The sequence below is a fragment of the Mustelus asterias genome, chromosome 15 (genome assembly GCF_964213995.1).
Source record: "Mustelus asterias chromosome 15, sMusAst1.hap1.1, whole genome shotgun sequence".
Lineage (NCBI taxonomy): Eukaryota > Metazoa > Chordata > Chondrichthyes > Carcharhiniformes > Triakidae > Mustelus > Mustelus asterias.
This window is the reverse complement of record NC_135815.1, coordinates 68,666,411-68,689,293: the sequence shown is the minus strand read 5'-3', so window position 1 is coordinate 68,689,293 and position 22,883 is coordinate 68,666,411. Positions and strand designations below refer to the sequence as shown.

The following is a 22,883-nucleotide window of genomic DNA, read 5'->3' as shown; positions in this document are numbered from 1 at the left end:
TCCGATGTTGGGGTGACTGCATGTGTCCACTGTCCCCCATTATAATCCTGTGCCGAAGGAGCGGTGGGTCCACCTGCTACCTGCCTCCACTTATCTGCTGGACAGGCTGCCCTGACCAGCTGGTGTATGTCTCTCAGGTGTAATTGGTGGCCTACCCAGATTGTGTCTAATTCTTCCCAGAATTTAGTGTTTGTGCTTCTAGGTTGTAATTTACCCAGGGAGGCTATTATTTGCTGTCTCTCACTTGGGGTGAAGGCTTTATAATTTGTCTTTGGCTACACCTCTGTTCCCCCTCGGGTTACTGGTGCTAAGTTGTGTTCTAGCGCTTCCCACTCCTCTTGGAGGAGCGGTTGGTCCCTGTTGTGCAGACTCATAAGGAGGTAGAGGAACAGTTTCCCCTCTCCATTGCTTTTCTTCTAAAACCTGGTTTTGTTTCTCCAGTTCCCTCACTCGCGATTCTAATTCTCTAATCTTTTCTTTATCTTCACTCCACTTCTTAGTAGAGGTGACTACTTGCTCAATTAGACCAGCTAACTGATGTATTAACAATACTCCTATCTTTGTCTTGTTTCTCTTTTCTTTATCTATCCACTTTCTCTGCTGCTCTAAGGTCTGAGAGGTATCCCAGCCATCCTTTTGCATCCTCTTTATTAATGCTTTCCTGTCTGTCATGTACACTTCAATGAGAGAACCTGCAGATCCCCTCTTTACTTCAATATCTGCCATTTCGCAGACTTCACTACCCCCGGTCACTATTGCCACCTTGGCAATGTGTTTTAGGCACTGTACGGCCACAATTACTTCCTAGTAAAGTGTTCTCTCTACCGTAGGGACTTCACTACCCCTGGCCACTATTACTACTCTAGCATAGTGTTTCACTACCGTCTCAGGGTTTCAATTTATACTCACAGCTTCCACTATTACCACCTCGGCAATGTGCTTCTCCACCGGAATCCGGTTTAGGTCAGAGTTGATCAAGCTCCTTTTCCGCCCTGCTTTTACAACATTGACAGTCCTGTACCCAACTTTACAAACTTTCATGCAATCAGATGGCAACTCTGTGTTTGTTCACCACTACGGAGTTTGATGTTAACCGACCTCTGCTACTTGTACTTCACAATCCTAAGTGCCCTTGGTGTCTCTTTGCCCACTTCAATTCCTGACCATCGCGTGGGGGATTTCCCCTCTTAACAGCTGGTCTAAGGCTGGGTTTTTGAGACAGGCACTACCTTGTCCTCTTGTCGGTCAGCACAAGCAACAGTTACTTATCACGATCAGCAGTTAGTACTTATCACTATATCATTTACAACAATACTTATTACTACAAATACCCTTTTAAGTTTAACCCCTTTCAAACTGTATTCTTGACCTTGTCTGACTCCCACAGATTCAGTGATCTCTACCCCAGCTTTCCGATCGTGGCCAATCGATCGGAGCTTACCTGTAATAGGATCCTAGCCGACTACGCCAATTGTTGTGGGAAAGTTCCCACTTCGGAGTCAGACTTGGAGGTTTCAACAATACAGTTTTATTTGACGAAGCTTCATGGAGAAAAGGCACTGGCACTCCACAGTGCTTTAGGCAGCTACCTTCTCTCAATTATACAATTGGAGTGGTTCATTTTTATACTTTTCAGACAATGGATAGTCCGGACATTAGCCATTTAACACATAGTTACAGTTGAGTAGGATCGATAGTTAACACATCGTTACAGCCAGACATATACAGACATTGGCTTTTAACATCACATTGTTTCCTAGAGTGGGTACATTTTCCCTATCAATGACTTAGTTTTGGTCTATACATACAGTAATTGGTTTTCCTGCATTTATGTATTCCCGTTCCCGTTTGTGGCTAACCTCTTTATCAGTCCTTATTGTCCTAGATCTGTCCTTATTTTAAAAGTGCCCCAAGCCCTGGCTGTTTCCTGTAGTATTTGTTCCCTGCATGTTTAACTTTAAATAACTGTCTGTCCTGTATGTTTCAATTTCAAGTAGCTGTCTGCACTAAAAGTCATTGCCTGTTTAATGTCTCTCTCCCAGGTAACTTTTTGTGTGCCAGGCAGCCATTTTATGTGTTATGTACCCATCTTTATGTTTTTCCCCACTTCAACCGCAAGGAACTACAAAGGGTCGTGAGGTGGGGCCACATTGGATTTGGTACTGGGAAATGAACCGGGCCAAGTGTTAGATTTGGTTGTGGGAGAGCACTTTGGAGATAGTGACCACAATTCGGTGTCTTTCATTATTGCAATGGAGAGGGATAGGTCCATACGGCAGGGCAGGGTTTATAAGTGGGGGAGGGGTAATTATGATGCGATTAGGCAAGAATTAAGGGGCATAAGTTGGGAACAGAAACTGTCAAGGAAAGACACAAATGAAAAGTGGAGCTTGTTCAGGGAACAAATACTGCGTGTCCTTGATAGGTATGTCACTGTCAGGCAGGGAGGACATGGCCGAGTGAGGGAACCATGGTTCACAAAAGAGGTTGAATGTCTTGTCAAGAAGAAAAAGGAAGCATATGTAAGGATGAGAAAACAAGGTTCAGTTGGTTCGATTGAGGGTTACAAGTTAGCAAGGAATGAGCTAAAAAAAAGGGCTTAGGAGAGCTAGGAGGGGGCATGAGAAGTCCTTGGTGGGTCGAATCAAGGAAAACCCCAAGGCTTTTTACTCTTATGTGAGAAATAAAAGAACGACCAGGGTGAGGTTAGGGCCGGTCAAGGACAGTAGTGGGAACTTGTGCATGGAGTCAGAAGAGATAGGAGAGGCAATGAATGAATACTTTTCTTCAGTGTTCACCAAGGAGAGGGGCCATGTTTTTGAGGATGAGAGTGTTATACAGGTGGATGGGCTAGAGGAGGTAGATGTTCTGAGGGAAGATGTATTAGCAATTTTGAAAAACCTGAGGGAAAATAAGTCCCCTGGGCTAGATGAGATATATCCTAGGATTCTTTGGGAGGCAAGGGATGAGATTGCAGAGCCTTTGGCTTTGATCTTTGGGTCCTCACTGTCCACGGGGATAGTGCCAGAGGACTGGAGAGTGGCGAATGTTGTTCCTCTGTTCACGAAAGGAAATAGGAATGACCCTGGTAATTATAGGCCGGTTAGTCTTACTTCGATGGTCAGTAAGTTAATGGAAAAGGTCCTGAGGGATATGACTTATGACCATTTCGAAAGATGCAGCTTAATCCGGGATAGTCAACACTGATTCATGAAGGGTAAGTCTTGCCTCACAAATTTGATTGAATTCTTTGAGGAGGTAACTAAGTGTGTTGATGAAGGTAGAGCAGTTGATGTCATATACATGGATTTTAGTAAGGTGCTTGATAAGGTCCCCCATGGTCGGCTCATGAAGAAAGTAAAGAGGTGTGAGATAGAGGGAAAGTTGGCCGATTGGATAAGTAACTGGCTATCTCATAGAAGACAGAGGGTGGTGGTGGATGGAAAATTTTCAGACTGGAGACCAGTTACCAGCGGTGTACCACAGGAATCAGTGCTGGGTCCTCTACTATTTGTGATTTTTATCAATGACTTGGAGGAGGGGGCTGAAGGGTGGATCAGTAAATTTGCTGATGACACCAAGATTGGTGGAGTAGTAGATGAGGTGGAGGGCTGTTGTAGGCTGCAAAGAGACATTGATAGGATGCAAAGCTGGGCCGAAAAATGGCAGATGGAGTTTAACCCTGATAAGTGCGAGGTGATTCATTTTGGTAGGACAAATTTGAATGCGGATTACAGGTAGGGTTCTGAGGAACGTGGAAGAACAGAGATCTTGGGGTTCATATCCATAGATCTCTGAAGGTTGCCACTCAAGTGGATAGAGCCGTGAAGAAGGCCTATAGTGTGTTAGCGTTTATTAACAGGGGGTTTGAGTTGAAGAGCCGTGGGGTTATGCTGCAACTATACAGGACCTTGGTGAGACCACATTTGGAATATTGTGTGCAGTTCTGGTCACCTCACTATAAGAAGGATGTGGAAGCATTGGAGAGAGTGCAAAGGAGATTTACCAGGATGCTGCCTGGTTTGGAGGGTAGGTCTTATGAGGAAAGGTTGAGGGAGCTAGGGCTTTTCTCTTTAGAGCGGAGGAGGATGAGAGGCGACTTAATAGAGGTTTATAAGATGATGAGGGGGATAGATAGAGTGGACATTCAGAGACTATTTCCTTGGGTGGATGTAGCTGTTACTAGGGGGCATAACTAGAAGGTTCATGGCGGGAGATATAGGAGGGATGTTCGAGGTAGGTTCTTTACTCAGAATGGTTGGGGTGTGGAATGGACTGCCTGCTGTGATAGTGGAGTCGGACACTTTAGGAACTTTCAAGCAGTTATTGGATAGGTACATGGAGCACACCAGAATGATAGGGAGTGGGGTAGCTTGATCTTGGTTTTGGACAAAGCTCGGCACAACATTGAGGGCCGAAGGGCCTGTACTGTGCTGTACTGTTCTATGTTTCTATGTTATGTGAATGTAACCCATTCCATCAAGCAAACCAATCTCCCATCCATTGACTCTGTCTACACTTCCCGCTGCCTCGGCAAAGCAGCCAGCATAATTAAGAACCCCACCCACACTGGAATTCTCTCTTCCACCTTCTTCCATCATGAAAAAGATACAGAAATCTGAGGTCACGAACCAACCGACTCAAGAACAGTTTCTTCCCTGCTGCCATCAGCCTTTTGAATGGACCTACCTTGCATTAAGTTGATCTTTCTCTAAACCCTAGCTATGACTAACACTATATTCTGCACTCTCTCCTTTCCTTTTCTTTGAAAAGTATGTTTTGTCTGTATTGCAAGCAAGAAACAATACTTTTCACTGTATATTAATACATGTGACAATGATAAATCAAACCAATTTCTAACCCTTTCCCCTTTCCTTGGTCATGCTCCACTCACCTTGTACTGCACCTATTCTCAAGCGCTGGCTGGCATTTTCAGGCACATCATGGCGGCACAGTGGTTAGCACTGCTGCCTCACAGTGCCAGGGACCCAGGTTCGATTCTCGGCTTGTGGAGTTTGCATGTTCTCCCTGTGTCTGCGTAGGTTTCCTCTGGGTGCTTCGGTTTCCTACCACAGTCTGAAAGACGTGCTGGTTAGGTGCAATGACCTGGACAGGCGCCGGAGTGCGGCGACTACAGGAATTTCACAGTAACTTCATTGCAGTGTGACTTACGTGTGACTAATAAATAAACTTTAAACTTTTAAGTGGACAATGCATCGGCAACACTGTTAATTGGGTGGAGTCAACCTCACCAGGTGGTCACGACTTGCGTGCAGTCGTGAATATGAATGTTCTAATTTCTCACTGGTGGGGAATTTAATTTGGAGGGGAACTTAGTTCCTGGGAGATGGCCTTTTAATGAGCATGTATGACATACTAATGCATGCAAAAAGACTTTCCAGAATTGTTCGTCAGTGATCTTGGCCAATCTATGAAGTATCAAGAAACATAATTGCTAAAGTTTAACCCAACATCGGGAAACTGATATTTGGCCTCATGCCACATTAATTTCCCGTGTCCACCTAGCTCCCCACTGCTGACAGGCAAAGATTCATCCTTCTGTGTCATCTTGGCCAGAACCTATGGTGACACCATACCCAAACTGTTTTATTTCCCTTCCAGTTCGCTCTGTTTGTGATTAACTGTAAAATTAAGATAGAGTTGAAACAGATTTCGCCCTCTATCTCCATTTGCACTCACTGTTTAACTTGAACAGATTGGGCAATATAATCATAAAGCGAATTAGAATCAGACTGAATTGAGGTTGATCAATTTTAATGCCCTGTATAATTTGGTTCTTGTTTTAGTTTTGTAACTCGATCACTGTTGTGTTCTTTAGGCTCTGGGGAATCATGAATTTGACAATGGTGTGGAAGGTCTCCTGGGCCCCTTTCTTCAGAACGTTTCCTTTCCAGTGCTGAGTGCGAATATCAAAGCAGACCAATACTTATCCCCAAATCTCATGGGCTATTATCATCCTTATACAATCCTACAAGTCAATGGGCAGAAGATTGGTGTGGTCGGATACACCACCAAAGAAACACCAATACTTTCAAGTTCAGGTAGGTACTGATTGAAACTGAGCTTCACTGTCTACTGGAGCTTTGAAATGGGCAACAATTAATTTTTTATTTATATATTCCAGGCCCACATCTAATCTTCGGTGATGAGATTCAAGCTGTGCAACGTGAAGTTAACAAACTCACAACTCTGGGGGTTAACAAGATTATCGCCCTGGGTCATGCAGGATTCGAAACAGATAAAGAAATTGCAAAGAAAGTGAGAGGGGTTGATGTTGTAGTGGGAGGACATACCAACACTTTTCTTTACACAGGTAAACATCTCAAACAACTCCTCTATCAGTTCTGCCAAAGTTAGAGAATTTTACAGCACAGAAGGAGGCCATTTTGTGCATTGCACCAGGGCCAGTTGTTTGAAAAAGTTCTCAGTTAGTCCCATTCTCAGTCATACTCTTCCCCCATTGACCAGCAAATTAATCACCTTCAAGATTAACGTAAATTCTCTTTTGAGAGTTTCTATTGAATCTTCTTGAATCTCCCCACCTCCGCAACTCCCCCAGCTCTGCACCCTGACCACTGTACCCAATCCACCTTTAGTCAGTCAAATATTTGTTATGCATCGCAGCCCAACATCACAGAGAAGATTGTGGATGAATTCAACGTGGAAAGTTCTTGGTAAAAGGTAGATTAATCTATTTTCTTATTGTCAAGAAGCTAGGAACTGGGGAGAAACCACAAGATCTTGGGCCCCAAACACACACAGCACTTAAAGCCAATGGATAGTTATAAAGAATAATTAATTCAACAGGCTACTGGAATGTTGCATTTATTTTAAATGGAATATAAAGGAGTGGAAGTTTTGTTACAGCTGTACAGGGCTCTGATCAAACTCTATTTAGAATTGCATTCAGCACAATCGGGAAGGATATATTTGCCTTGGAAAGAATGCAGTACAGATTCACCAGAGTAAGAACTTAGCTAAAAGGCGGTTGGATAAACTTATGATGTGGAGATGAAAATGTCTAAACTGAGATGGATAGATTTTTGCTTATGGAACTCGGGTAGAGAAATAACCACGATCTATTCGAACGGTGCAACAGGCTTGAGGAACTAAATGATCCTTTGTTCCGAGAGGTGGACTTACAATGAAACACACAGGGCCCCGGTCCAATACTGAGAGATTACTGTGGGAGCACCAATCCGAGCCTGGTAGCTCTGAATTTGCGTGGATTTCGGGGAGTAGCGACACTACATGACCAGAGGTCAGGGCTGAGAAGACAGAGGACTGTATGTTAACCAGACTGGTGAGGGCAAGTCCGTCAAATGAGGGTGAGAGCAGAGGCCAGGGTGTGGTAAACCACTGTTAGCTTATTGCCTGTGTGTGACGTGTCTGGACATGCCCCTGCCGGCCCTGCCCGGGACTCCTCCCCCCTCCTGGTCCAGGTATAAAGGTGACTGCTCCCCACCCCCCTGCCTCAGTCTGGACCAGTTCATCGGCATGGGTGTGCTCCAAGTCTTTTGCTAATATAAGCCTATTTGTTCTTGCATACAAACTAGTCTTTGCTTGATTGATGGTGCATCAATTTTATTAGCAAATGTTTTGGGATGGAGCAGATACTGAAACCCGACAAACTCGAATTGGACCCTCAAGCTGTAGGAGCCTCTAACAGCTTCAATCACTGCCTGCGATGTTTCGAAACTTTCCTCACCTCCTCCTCTGTCGTCCGGACCGAAACCGACAAGCTATACGTGCTCCACGCCCGGGTAAGCGATCAAGTATTCTCGATGATTAAAGACGCTGAAACTTACAAGGATGTGATCGAACTTTTAAAAGGCCAGTACAACAAACGGTCTAATGAAATCTACGCCAGACATCTTCTGGCTACTCGCAGACAACAGCCAGGAGAATCAGGTGATGAATTCCTGCGTGCGTTGCGAGCACTTGGCAGGGCCTGCAACTGCAAGGCCGTAACAGCCGCCCAAAGCACTGAGGACTTAATCAGCGATGCCTATGTCATGGGTATCAGGTCAAACTATATCCGACAACGACTGCTGAACAGGGTGGGCTGGACTTACAAAAGACTGTGGCGCTTGCCGACTCGTTAGAGGTGGCCTTCCGTAATCTCGGCCTACACCCCCGACCACAGGGGCGCATCGTGGACACCGCGGCCGCCGCCACCTCTTTATTCGGGAGGGCCGCAGGCCTACGTCACGCCACGTCCCACCAATGGCCCGACCGCTGCAGCAGTCTCCGGAGGCCCGAAGTGCTACTTCTGCGGCCTGGGGAAACACCCCCGACAACGCTGCCTGGCGAAGGATGCGATCTGCACCGGGTATGGAAAGAAGGGCCATTACGTGAAGGTATGCAGAGCGAAATCGACCTCCAAGCCCAGTAGCGCCGCGTGCGACCCCGCGGGGCCGCCATCTTGGGTGCCTCGAGTAGGACCACCAGCTACAACCCCAGGGGGAACGGACAAGTACAGAGGGAAAACGCGACAGTCTGGAAGACTGTTTTACTAGCTCTGAGATCTAAAGGTCTTCCAGTCACCCGCTGGCAAGAAGTCCTCCCTGATGCACTACACTCGATTAGATCACTCCTTTGCACAGCTACTAATGCTACCCCTCATGAAAGAAGGTTTGTTTTCCCCAGGAAGTCCTCCTCGGGGACCCCACTACCGTTGTGGCTGACGTCCCCAGGTCCTGTCCTGCTCCAGAAGCACGTGAGGACCCATAAGTTCGACTCCCTGGTCGAAAGGGTCCAACTCCTCCATGCCAACCCCCAATACGCCTATGTGAAGTACCCTGACAGGCGGGAGGACACGGTCTCTATTCGAGACCTGGCACCCGCAGGTGCCCCAGGGACCACTACGACCCACAACCCCACACCCCCAACCCCCAACGTTGTCCATACAGCACCAGGGCCACAGCACGCCCCCCCCCTAGCCACCATATACAGCATGCCTGAGCCCCAAAAGCTGCCACCACGCACCTGACAATCTGAGGGGACTACAGACGACTCGAGCGACTACGACCTGGCGCCTGATCCAACACCGCGGCCACCGGAACCAACACCACAACCAGCACTACGGCAGTCGCAGCGGCAGATCAAGCCCCCAGAGAGACTAAATTTGTAATTCTGTAAATATCGTTCCACCCACCTCACCCCCGGCGGACTCTTTTTTTAAAAACAGAGGGTGAATGTGGTAAACCACTGTTGGCTTATTGCCTGTGTGTGTGACATGTCTGGACATGTCCCTGCCGGCCCTGCCCGGGACTCCTCCCCCCCCCCCCCCCCCCCCTCCCCGGGTCCAGGTATAAAGGCGACTGCTCCCCACCCCCCTGCCTCAGTCTGGACCAGTTCATCGGCATGGGTGTGCTAATAAAAGCCTATTTGTTCTTGCATACAAACTAGTCTTTGCTTGATTGATGGTGCATCACAGGGTAAGCCAGATAAAGCCAACAGCAGCCAGCTAGGAGCATACTAGGTCATCGAGGGTCAAGGCCCGGCCACCTGAGCGAGAGCTGAGCAGTTGTGAGGTACGACCCCAGCTCCACACACTCCGAGTCGTGGCCGCTGAGCGGGCAAGACTACCCACTAACATCACCTCCTGTTCCCATGGGTTTTCGGTCTTTGTGGTCACCATTCACTCGAATCAGTGGGCACGACCTCTCCAGCCCTCCCCCTCAGCTGGCCTCCTGATTGCTGGCCAGCGATCAGGAGGCCAGCAGTGCAGGGCCAGTGTGCATGCGCCGATTTCGAAGCGCATGCGTGGTGGCCCACTCAGTGCAATGCTGCCGGCCTCTCCGGCGGGAATAAGCCTGGCCACTGATATTTGGAGTGAATGACGCTAGTGCACTCTGCAGTGCACAGAGTGTGGGAGATACATTTTGAAAAACCCAACGGGATTTACTCCAGTTTTTACGTGAATTTGACACTTAGAATTTTTTTGGGAGAATCACCCCCAATATTTTTCTTGCGATCCTGTAACATTTAATGTATTGCCTTGTGAAACTGAGAGAAATTTTGGAATATTGATTGCAGAGTGAAGAGCTGAAGGGACCATCAGAGCTGTGAATAGATCAGTCAGTGTTACTGGGTTGGAGTGGTGAATTGTTTGAAAAGGCATTGCTGTAAGCATTAGGAGTGTACATTTGAATGGGATAAAGGGGGAGGTGGTTAGATGGGTGGAGAACTGGCTTGGTCATAGAAGACAGAGGGTGGTAGTGGAAGGGTCTTTTTCCGGCTGGAGGCCTGTGACTAGTGGTGTACCGCAGGGCTCTGTATTGGGACCTCTGCTGTTTGTGATTTATATAAATGATCTGGAAGAAGGAGTAACTGGGGTGATCAGTAAGTTTGCGGACGACACAAAACTGGCAGGACTTGCAGATAGTGAGGAACATTGTCAGAGGCTACAGAAGGATATAGATAGGCTGGAAATTTGGGCAAGGAAATGGCAGATGGAGTTCAATCCTGATAAATGCGAAGTGATGCATTTTGGTGGGAATAATGTAGGGAGGAGCTACACGATAAATGGAAGAACCATAAAGGGTGTAGAGACACAGAGGGACCTGGGTGTGCAAGTCCACAGATCTTTGAAGGTGACGTCACAGGTGGAGAAGGTGGTGAAGAAGGCATATGGCATGCTTGCCTTTATAGGACGGGGCATAGAGTATAAAAGTTGGGGTCTGATGTTGCAGATGTATAGAACGTTGGTTCGGCCGCATTTGGAATACTGCGTCCAGTTCTGGTCGCCACACTACCAGAAGGACGTGGAGGCTTTGGAGAGAGTACAGAGGAGGTTTACCAGGATGTTGCCTGGTATGGAGGGGCTTGGTTATGAGGAGAGATTGGGGAAACTGGGGTTGTTCTCCTTGGAAAGACGGAGGATGAGGGGAGACTTAATAGAGGTGTATAAAATTATGAAAGGCATAGATAGGGTGAACGGTGGGAAGCTTTTCCCCGGGTCGGTGGTGACGTTCACGAGGGGTCATAGGTTCAAGGTGAAGGGGGGGAGGTTTAACACAGATATCAGAAGGACATATTTCACACAGAGGGTCGTGGGGGCCTGGAATGTGTTGCCGGGCAAGGTGGTGGAGGCGGACACACTGGGAACGTTTAAGACTTATCTAGACAGCTATATGAACGGAGTGGGAATGGAGGGATACAAAAGAGTGGTCTAGTTTGGACCAGGGAGCAGCGCGGGCTAATTGTTCTTTGTTTCTCGTTTCAAGGCTTCATTCTATGATCATCTTGCTGGTGCCAGTACAGAGCGAGACTGCGGATAGTTGGGAACCTGTCTCGGGGGCAGGGAATTCATATGGTGTTCGTGGAAGTGGAAATGACTAGGGTTGGGAAGCATTTTCCGATCGGGGCCATTGTGATCTCCTGGACTCGTTTCGATCGCCTCAGGGGGTCGGAGAGGAATTTCCCAGATTTTTTTTCCCCATATTGGCCCTGGGGTTTTTCACTCTGGGTTTTCGCCTCTCCCTGGAGATCACATGGTCTGGAATGGGGGGGTGGGGGTGAGTTAATAGGTTGTAATGAACAAAGCATCGTAGCTGTGAGGGACAGCTCGGTGGATAGGATATTGGTATGTAGATAGGCTGGAAAATTGGGCGGGGATCCTGGATTCAGGATTCAATCCTGGACCGGGGAGCGGCGCGGGCTTGGAGGGCCGAAGGGCCTGTTCCTGTGCTGTATTGTTCTTTGTTCTTTGGGAGTGATTGGAAAGAATAATTTGATGGTTAAAACAACGACCTGAAAATAAGGCTCTACTTTGGAAATTCATTGAGCCCAAAGCAAGTTCCCTTATCGCCCGCTATCCACCAAGCTAATATCAAGCTTTATCATTATTCGCTAAGTGTGAGGGCCAGGCATGACCCAGCATGCTTTTCGGGGAGCAATGAGGCACCTCGATCCAAGACCAGGGCAGAGAGTGAGAGGGCTGGTTGGCAACCAGATTGGAGAGGGCAAGAGCAGAGGCCAGGCCAAAGAGAGCCAGCAACAGCAGTCAGGCACCCAGCCAGAAGCGCACACAATTGTCAAGGCTCACCACCTGAGCAGTCAGGAGGTGTGAGGGCCTGGCAGGCGCCAACTGGTTTTTGGAGAGCAGCCAGACAACTCTACCAGAGGCCAGGGCTGAGAGTGAGGGGCACTGGGCAACAGGACCGGAGAGGATGAGGCCGCCAACTTGGGGCAAGCCAGATAAAGCCAGCACCAGCTAACCATTGAGCCACCAACACACTTGTGAGCTCAGATCATCGAGGGGAGTAGCTGCAGTGGCGACTCAATCCCCAGACCAGGGCTTGGGCAGGTGAGGGAGAGGCCCTCACTGGTGGGTGGTTTGCCACATCATCAGGGGGTGGGATGTGACCTCATGAAGCCCTTGCCAAGGAGAGTGTGGGGCCCCCAAAAGTATAAGGCTGCCTTTGTTCCTATGTAACAGTCTCCAAACCAACATGAAGTTACACAGGTGGAGTTCCTGTTTGATGGTATGTTCTCTCCCCATGTGGAGTGGGTAATTGGGACCAAACCTTCCCAAATTGATAGAACTTAGTCTAATCAAAGGCCTAGGAATTGTATGTGCAAGGCTACAGCTGACTTTTAAATCAAGTAACGCCCAGCTCACAGTGATATGTCTCCTGCCCCATGTGGGCCAAACAGCATCAGCAGTTGGGGCGGCACGGTAGCACAGTGGTTAGCACTGCTGCTTCACAGCTCCAGGGACCTGGGTTCAATTCCCGGCTTGTCTGTGTGAAGTTTGCACATTCTCCTCGTGTCTGCGTGGGTTTCCTCCGGGTGCTCTGGTTTCCTCCCACAGTCCAAAGATGTGCAGGTTAGGTTGATTGGTCATGCTACTATTGCCCCTTAGTGTCCTGGGATGCGTAGATTAGAGGGATTAGCGGGTAAAATATGTAGGGATATGGGGGTAGGGCCTGGGTGGGATTGTGGTCGGTGCAGACTCGATGGGCCGAATGGCCTCTTTCTGTTAGTGATTTCTATGAGCGGTTTCGTCGACTTAACCTGGTTCAGATATCAGATCATCGAGGTGGACATAGTTGGTTCATTTTCGTCAGGCATGCCACCTTGGAGTGAACCGATTCCTAAAGAGTCTGTCCTCAAAGGAGGATAATCACTATTGTTTAATTTTAATATTATCTGCACTTTCTAATGTCACAGGTTATTTAATATTCACAATGTTTGTACGGTTTATATTGGGCCAAGTCTTGCTGTTAGGTAGACATTTCCCTCAGCTATCAGCTCAAGGGAAATATTTCCAGCAAGTTGCTGCAAGTGTGAGCTAATAATGTGTCAAGGGCAGTGGGACATCTGGGACCTTGGTGAATGATAGGGCAAAGAGTGAGATTTGAGGATTGGAAAATAAATAGAGGACCAATAGAGACACAGGATGATGCAGAGGTTAAAGCAGGTACAGAAAAAATATATAAAGAGAGGAAAGAAAGATTGGAGTAAGAGAGAAGAGAAAAAATGTGACATTTGAAATTTTAAAAATTGCTAACAACATTTTACAAAGTGCATGTGTTATGATCTGGTGCATGTTAATTGCCATACAGACCAAATCTCAAATGGAAACTAGCCTACGTATCGCAACTCTTCTTTTTGGTTTTTTTAATAATGAGAAGGGACATTTACGCTGAATTCTGAAGCCACAAATTCTTGTAACATTTTTGAGGATTTTGAATATTAAATTAAAACATGTATTAACAAAAAACTTAAACACACAAGATTTCATTTACAGAGTTAAAATTAGATTTACAGAACATTCCCCAAAAAGGATTTCCTACTTGGTTAGACTCTCAAAATGAACACCCCTTGAGACAACAATCCTTTCTGTTTAACTTTAAAAAGTTCAGTGGTATGACCACAAGACAAACCCACTGTTGGTGCAGAGAAGGAATATTACAGAGTTTCTCAGCTCCCTCTCTGCTGTAGAAATTCAAGTCACTTTGAAACAAAACCCTGCTTTCTGAGAAAGCAGACGGACACTTTTCTGGGTGGACTGGATAGAAGGCTGCTCACTTTTCCAGCACAGAATGATCTCCATGAGCTCTCACATGGCCACTCCCATACAGTTTTCACATCTCTCCTTAAGCAGTTTTTCCTTATTTCCTCTTCATTCCATTGTCCTTATCCTCCTTAGAAACTCACCTTTCCCAGGAAATCAAAATCTATTATGTTCTCCCCACTGCTCCCACTTTCGGTAAAATAAAATGTAATAACCTTGCTTTACTTATTTATAAGGCCAGATTCTCCAACATCATCTGCGGCTGGGATTCTGCGGTCCCGAGGCTGTAAACAGAGATTTGGCTGAGCACCAAATTCTCCAGTCTCGCAGCGGTGGTGGGGTGTGAGAGACCAAAGTCAGCCATGATCTTTTCCAAGTTGTAAGCCCTTTAACTTTAACAACGAAAAATCCAAATCATCCCTTATTTCCCAGTGCAAGTTCCTACCCATGGTTTAACCACCTGTAGAGAATTCCATTTGGCCACATTTACTTTGAGTGCGTCCCTCTCACATCACTTTGACTAAATTAGTCTCTTTTTCTATCTCTGTCTCTCACATACACACACACATTTAACCCTAAAAATATGAAAAATAATAACATCTTCACACATGCATTTTTTTTTAATTTATTCATTTGTGGGACATGGGCATTGCTGGCTGGCCAACATTTATTGCCCATTCCTAGTTGCCTGAAGGCAGTTGAGAGTCACATGTAGGCCAGACTGGGTAAGGACAGCAGACTTCCTTTCCTAAAGGACATTAGTGAACCAGATGGGTTTTTCTGACAATCGACAATGGTTTCATGGTCATCAGTAGATTCTTAATTCCAAATATTTTTCAGCAGTGGCGGGATTTGAACCTGGGTCCCCAGAACATTAGCTGAGTTTCTGGATTAATAGTCTAAGGATAATATAATTATGCCATTGCCTCCCCTAACTCACACGTATCTCCATTTCTCCAGCTCGCTGGCTGATTAGCGCATCAATAATTGTGAGCATCATTCACATGCTATTTTCCAAAAACATTTGACCCATTGACTCCTTCATCAAGAAAATGTTACATGTGTGATGATTTGAACCGGATTATAATATTTTATGAAATCTGTTTTCATCTCAATGGAACCTTTATTTGGGAAAGGGGAAGAGTGGATGTACCTTCTGAGGAACCGGAAAGATGGACAATTGTGGTTCAATAAAATTGATAAACCCTAAATCCAACTCTTGGGTGCTGCTGAAAAGTTGACTTATTTGTTTTCTCCTGCGGTTTTAATATGATGCTGTTTCATCATTTACTTCAACCCCATTTTAAGAGAATCAGCACCTTGATATCAACTGCTCATCCCCCCCGCCCCCGGCCCCCTCCCCCCCCCCCCCCCAAACACACATCATGTAGTAAAGATAACTTCAAATTGTTGCTGCTGAAACAGAAACAAAAGTGACAATATTAGAAATAAATGACCAAATATTCTCTCTCCTAATCCCAGAGAGAAAAGCAGTTAGCTTCTAACCAATATTTATTCCTCCACCTAAAACAGATTTGTTCTTTGAGAGGGATACGGTCCCCGGAAGGGTCAGGGGTTTTAGTTCAGTCGGGCAGCATGGTCGGTGGAGGCTTGGAGAGCTGAAGGACCTGTTCCTGTGCTGTAATTTTCTTTGTTCTCTTTGTTCTTTGCCTGAAGGCAGGTCTGATCTGCATCAAGGGTAGGACAAGGAAAGGTTCCCTGAATCTACCCCAGCTGGAATGGAGATCGAACTCTGTGCCTTTGACACTAATCTGATCTGCACCAACCAACCAGCCCCCAAGGAGTCTGAGTTGCTGAGGCAGTGCACATTTTTCAATGCATGTTGTAGCCTGGAGCTATGAATAGTGATGATAAAGCTTGAATTTGTTTCCATCACATGGCTGCTATTTAGCTGTATAAATGCATCTTCCCCGGCCAACATCAAGTCCTGGAGTGAGACTTCAACCCAGCGCTTCAGGCTCCGAGGCCGGGGAACTGCCCACTGTGCCACGGGATTTTATTGTCATTATTATATTGCTGTTTGTGGCATTGCGCTGTAGACAATTTGGCTGCCATGTTTCCTACATTACAATTTACACAAGTATTTGACTGGCTGTGCAAGACTTTGGAATATCAAAAGTGACAATATTAGAAATGAATGACCAAATATTCTCTCTCCTAATCCCAGAGAGAAAAGCAGTTAGCTTCTAACCAATATTTATTCCTCCACCTAAAACAGATTTGTTCTTTGAGAGGGATATGGTCCCCGGAAGGGTCAGGGGTTTTAGTTCAGTTGGGCAGCATGGTCGGTGGAGGCTTGGAGAGCTGAAGGACCTGTTCCTGTGCTGTAATTTCCTTTGTTCTCTTTGTTCTTTGCCTGAAGGCAGGTCTTCCATCATTTTCCTGATGTTTACAGGGAATTGTTAACTTGTTTCATTGGCTGTCAAATCAGGGAATAAATACCTGTCAGACATTGAGGAAAGCATTCAGAATCCTCACCCTTGTACATCGAAACAATAAGGTACAAAAACAAGAGCGTTTTGCTAAATCTTTACAAATCACTAATTAGACCCGAGCTATTTATTGGTCCAATGTTGGACTCCATACTTTAGAATGGATAAAGCCTTCAGTACAACAGCAGATTGATTCAACAGGAACCAGGGATGAAAGATTTTAGTTCAATGTTGAGGCTAGAGAAGTTGGGATTCTTTTCCTTCAAGCAATGGTTAAGGAGAGAGTGAATAGAGGGATACAAACGGATGGTCTAGTTAGGAACACATGATCGGTGCAGGCTTGGAGGGCCGAAGGGCCTGTTCCTGTGCTGTATTGTTCTTTGAGAGATTGAATAGAAAATGAAGGGTTTTGATCAAGAGAAAATGGTTCCACCGAGAAGGCGATTGGTAACTCGAGGATGATTTTAAATAATGGGCAGAGAAGATGAGGAGAATTTGTTGGTGTTTTTTTTTACAGCTGTTATGGTCAAGATTGCATTTCCAGAAATGATGAAAGCAGATTCATCAATAACTTTCAAAAGGGAATTGGATCTATATTGAAATGAAAAATTTACAGAACTTTGGGAGAGTGCAGAGTGTTGGGATATTTAGAAAGTTCGTCCAATGAACCGACACAGGCTTGATCAGCTCAATGTGCTGGACAATTCTATGACTAAGGTCAATAAATTGGTCCTTGCCTATCTTCTCTACTTATTACATTGTATGTTTTAACCCAACAGGCAAGGCTCCTTCCAATGATGTCCCAGTTGGTCCTTATCCCTACATTGTACATTCAGACGACGGCAAAGACGTTCCTGTCGTACAGGCCTACGCTTACGGAAAATACCTTGGACATCTGAAGGTGACATTTGATGAGAAGGGACTGGTGACCAAAGCAAAGGGAAATCCAATATTGTTAAACAGCAACATTCCTCAAGGTAATATGACAAGTAGACATTGCAATGAATAATCTCCCTATCAATGACAAAAATTGAATTTTTGAAGCAACTTTTCATAGCTTTTTGAACCATGACACAATGCAATGAAAAGAATTTAACCGGATTGGATACAAATGCTGATTGATGCTCAGTACAACTGGAGGAGGCTGGACTGTTGTCTCATGCAGTAACCATTCAAATTTCCCTCAGTTTTCTATCCAATCATTATATTTATTATTGATCCTCATAAAATCAATCATGTTATTTTCTTTGTGTTTGTATTTAAGATGCATGATCTAAAGATGGCAGTCTCAACTCCTACACAATTGTTGCTCTTTATTATAATGTGTATAAAAATAGCTTATTCTACTCCAGAACTTCCAGCTGAATAAATCCTTTGAGGAACTGGACTAGAATTGAGGAGACTGCTTTGTTGACATTCCCATAATGCATTACTTGCATCGAGAGTAGTGCCTGACGCTGTGTCCAGTGTCGGCCTTGACTCTTTGGTCCCATTCCCGCCTGTGAATCAGAAGCCTGTGGGTGCATGTCCACTCCAGAGGCTTGAGTGCATTAACCAAGCTAACACCTCAGTGAAAGAAAGAAGTAAACCAATACATCGCTATGTAGTGTGTCACATGATTACTTGGTGACATCAGAGACATTTGGGAGATTTTTTTCTCTCTTCCATCCTGGACTGTAAGCAAACAGCACCTATCTAATAAAGCTTCACTAACTGGTTAAATAACCCACCGCGTGGCAACCTTTTTATTATTTTATATTTGCTGTTAAAGTGAGCTGACCATTTTAATACACAACAGTAAAAGACAAAATTGGTGACAAAGATGGTGAAAATAGTTAGAAGGAATAATTCAGACCTGGACCTTGAGTTAAGGATTTATTTTCAGGAGACCACTCCACCATCAATTGGAGTGCAGTAAATCTGGTTGTTGGAAATGGACTTATAGCCTTTGCTAAGGGTGTACATCAATTTTAAAATGGATAAAAAGCACTCTGGACCATTCCCTAATTTTTTTAACTTCACTGCAACCTTGGAAGCATTCAGAATCGGAGCAGGAAAAGAAAAACATTTCTTCAGCCAGCATGTCGCCAGTGATATTGGCTGATTTAAACAATCAGTGGGCTCCGAGAAAATGAGCAAAGTGCGAAAATAAGAGCGTAGGCTGTGTAGAAACAACTTCACTTACTGAAGCTGGGGGGTCTTTTCCAGCAGCTGCCTTCATACGTGGCAGGTTGCAGCATCGGGTCCTCAAACTCAGTGAGAGAGAGAGAGAGAAACCGACTTTTGGGGTAGTCACTACTCAATAAGGAAAACAAGTAACGCAATTGTAACCAAGATTAAGCAGGACTAAAGCTGAAATCTCCTGGTTTTGAAACAGGATGTTTGAAAAAAAAACAGAATGAGAAAATGTCTTCTTCAAGCTACAGTCCAAAAAAAAGAACATTTTAAAGAAACAAAGAAAAGAAATAATACAAATTAGGTTGGAAGAGAAAATAAATCAAACAAGAGGAAAAGTTAAAGAAAGTACTACAATTTAAGAATTGATAACCGTGATGGCAGAAGCAGATGGCATTATGCGAGTACTTATGAAGAGAGATTTCAATACTCCTTGCTGCAAACAGGATACCGGATGAAATTAAAGTAGTGACTTTCCTGATTGTAATAGGATGGAAAACCTATTATAAAATCTTGTTCCTCCTGCTAAACCTGGTTCAAAGACATACGAAGCATTGACTAAGACTCTTGAAGAATACTTCTCGCCCAAAGCTTTACTCATAGCGGAGAGATTCAGATTTCATCAACGGAGCCAAGATGAAGGTGAAATATTCCACAATTTGTATCTGTACTACGGAAACTAACAAAGAGTAATGAATTTGGCCCGACCCTTGAAGACACTCTGAGACAGATTTGTTTGTGGACTTTGAAATGAAGCTATTCAAACACGATTGTTCACCAAATGCTCTTTAACATTAAAACTTGCTGGTGAGCTAGCAGTGTCCACGGAATTGGCCACTAAATAAACTTCCCAAATCAGAGCTGGTGTCTAAATACACAAGATGAATACTGAGGAAACAGTATCTATCAACACACAAGCATGCCACAGGTGTACCCAGGTGGGGCATTCTCCACAGGGAATGTTGGTGTCGAAAAAACAAATGTTGCAACTGTGGCAAAAAAGGTCACACAACCAAGACCAGACAGAATCCTCAAACCTCAAACAAGGATAAACACAAGAATACACCCAAATTTACACAAAAGGTCTATAGAATAACTGAAAGCTATGAAGGATTCCCAGGAAGATACATGTGTATATGGAGATCGAGGAACTAAAACTTGGTGTATTTTAGATACAAGGCAATACACAGAGATTGTGCGTCTATCCGAAACAGAATGGGAACAAAATAAAAATGGAAGTAGATATGGGAGCCTCTGTATTTCTTATCTTTGACAAAATCTCCAGAATGTACCATTACAGAGAGTGATGAAAATCTCTTGATTCCAAAAACTATACTCGGGGCTTCCTGTCCTGAGAACTTGCGTGGAATGGTTCCAGTGACGAGTTATATCATGGTGCAGGTTGAAACAAATGGTCAATCTGAAAAATTGCCATTACATGTTGTGAAAGGAAATTTTCCTGCACTTTACAGAAGAGCATGGTTAAACAAAATCAAACTAAATTGGCAAGCATTTAACCAATTGATTGATGGAAAGAATAGATTACAGAAAGTCTTAGAAGAATACAAGAAGGTATTTGAAAATGCTTTAGGGGAAATGACAGGAGTCGAGGCACAATTTAAGATTAAACCTAATAGCAACCCAAAATGACTAAAGAACTATGCCTTACACTAACCAACCTAAAGTTGAAATGGAACTGGAAAAGATGGAATGATCGAATTTGTAACCAAGCGATTTGGGCAACTCTAATTGTCCCTGTCATTAAATCAGACGATTCTATAAGAATTTCAAAACAACGATAAATCCAGTGCTGTCTGTCAACCAGTATCCCTTACCATTAATTGGGGATCTATTCACTGGATTGTCTGGGAGTCAACAGCTCAGTAATATAGACTTTTCCCAAGCATACCTTCAAATGCAAGTGGAACTGAGTCACATCCTAAGTGGCCTCAGTGTTATTTGGACAACAATTTAATCATCGGGAAAGATGAACAGGAACATTTACATAATTTGGAAGAAACACTGGAGAGTGTAGAGAAGTACAATCTTCATGTGAAGAAAGAAAACGCAAATTTTTCAAATCAGCAATAAGTTATGTATGCCATGTAATCGATGAGGATAGATTCACAAAGAACCTAAGAAGGTGACTGTGATTTTAGATGCACCTAGACCGCAGAATATATCACAACAGATCTATTTTAGAATTCATCAATTATTACGGAAAATTTATTCCAAATCTTGCTAACAAATTAAAACCACTCCATTAATTTTTATGTATGAACCAACAATGGATTTGGAAAAAAGACTGCAAAAAGACATATAATGAAGTCAAAAATATGCTCACAAAATCGAAGACTTTGTTCATTTCTACACATTTAAAAATCTAACTCACGTGACACCGCCTAATGAGGTGGGTGCGGTTCTCTCTCACATAATGTCAAATGGAGACGAAAGACCAGCTTTCACTTTTTGAGAACGTTGACAAGTGCTGAACAAAATGATGCTCAATTGGACAGGAAGCTCTGAGTATAGTTTTTGGAATCGAGGGTTTTCATCATTATCTGTATGGAAGACATTTTACCTCGTTAACAGATCACAGGCCTTTAACAACGATCTTTGGTCTAAACATAGGAATACCATCTCTAGCTGCGAGAGATTGTCCCTCATTTTATCAGCGCATAATTATAAGATTAAATACAGAAGATCTGAGCAACATGTGAACACCTATGTTCTATCATGTCTACCAATTCAGAACAAAGCTGAACCACAGGAGAATCATGTGAACATCTTGTACTTTTCCTAGGTTGCTAATGTACCTATTACAGCATCTCAAGTGCAAAGACGCACCAGATCAGATCCAGTGATGGGAAAGGTCATGGACATGATTTTGAAAGGAATATCATTGGATAAGCAGAGGAGGAATCAAGAATTCAAACCTAATATGAGTTAGCATTACAAAACAGAGTACTGTTATGGGGGAATCAGAGTAATCATTCCTCCATGTTTGAAGAGTCATAATGGACCAACTTCATGAAGGACATCCAGGAGTCGTACGTACGAAAGAACTCAAGGAATTATTTCTGGTGACTGGGACTAGATTCACAGAATAAAAGAGTAGGACAGTATTAGTCTTGTGCTAGGATACAAAATACTCCATCTCTTCAACCACTTCTCCCGTGGGATTGGCTGAGACAACCATGGCAAAGAGTTTATTTTGACTTTTTGGGGCCAATTGAGGGATTTATGTTTCTCGTTCTACTGAATGTACATTTGAAATGTACAATCATAATGGTGAAGTCGACGACTACTGAAAAGACAATCAAATGACTAGACGCAATATTTGAATGGTTTGGCAACCCGGAGCAATTAGTTAGCAATAATGGAACTCAGTTCACATTGAGGGAATTAATGGACTACCTTAGAAGTCATGGCATGCATCATATCAAAACTGCGCCTAATCATCCTTCCACTAACAGATTGGTGGAGAGGTTGGTACAGTCATTGAAGAATGCCACTCAACCATCAAAAGATGAAGGACCGTGAGCCAGAAGTAAACAACCTTCTGTCTTTAGAGACAAGAGCACCACCAACTGAGCCACAGCTGACTAGTACTGTGAGAATGCAGCACTGAAAGATGCAATGTTAAACTAAGGCCTCATCCGGCCTCTCAAGTGGACATAAAATATCTCTGGCACACTCAAAGCTCTGTACTCCTCCAAATTTGAGCTGTTGTGTGTTCCTGGTTTTAATCACTCCACCACTGGTGACTGTACTTTCGACCCAAACTCTGGAATTCCTTCCCTAAATTTTTCCAGCTCTCTACCCTCCTTTAAATCCTCCATTACACATTGCTCTTTGACCAAGCTTTTGGTCCAGTATTTCCCCATGTGATTTGGTGTTTGATAATGCTTTCGTGCAATGCTAATGATCTGACATTATTTAATTCCTATATTAAAGGCACGATATAAATTCAAATAGCTGTTGCTGTTATTTTGAATAATGATGTGGAGATGCCGGCGTTGGACTGGGGTAAACACAGTAAGAGTTTTAACAACACCAGGTTAAAGTCCAACAGGTTTATTTGGTAGCAAGTACCATTAGCTTTCGGAGCACTGCTCCTTCGTCAGATGGAGTGGAAATCTGCTTGAGAGCAGATTTCCACTCCATCTGACGAAGGAGCAGCGCTCTGAAAGCTAATGGTATTTGCT

At 44.4% G+C, this 22,883-nt stretch overlaps 1 protein-coding gene across 1 annotated transcript in view; it reads left to right on the top strand.

Annotated features, from left to right (window-relative positions):
* Positions 1–22,883, top strand: part of nt5e (5'-nucleotidase, ecto (CD73)) — a 76,714-nt gene that overhangs the window by 33,269 nt on the left and 20,562 nt on the right. Inside the window, exons 2-4 of the mRNA XM_078230064.1 lie at positions 5,840–6,062; positions 6,146–6,334; positions 17,280–17,477. Of these exons, the coding sequence (XP_078086190.1) occupies positions 5,840–6,062; positions 6,146–6,334; positions 17,280–17,477 (610 nt within the window). The remainder of the gene's footprint in view (positions 1–5,839; positions 6,063–6,145; positions 6,335–17,279; positions 17,478–22,883) is intronic.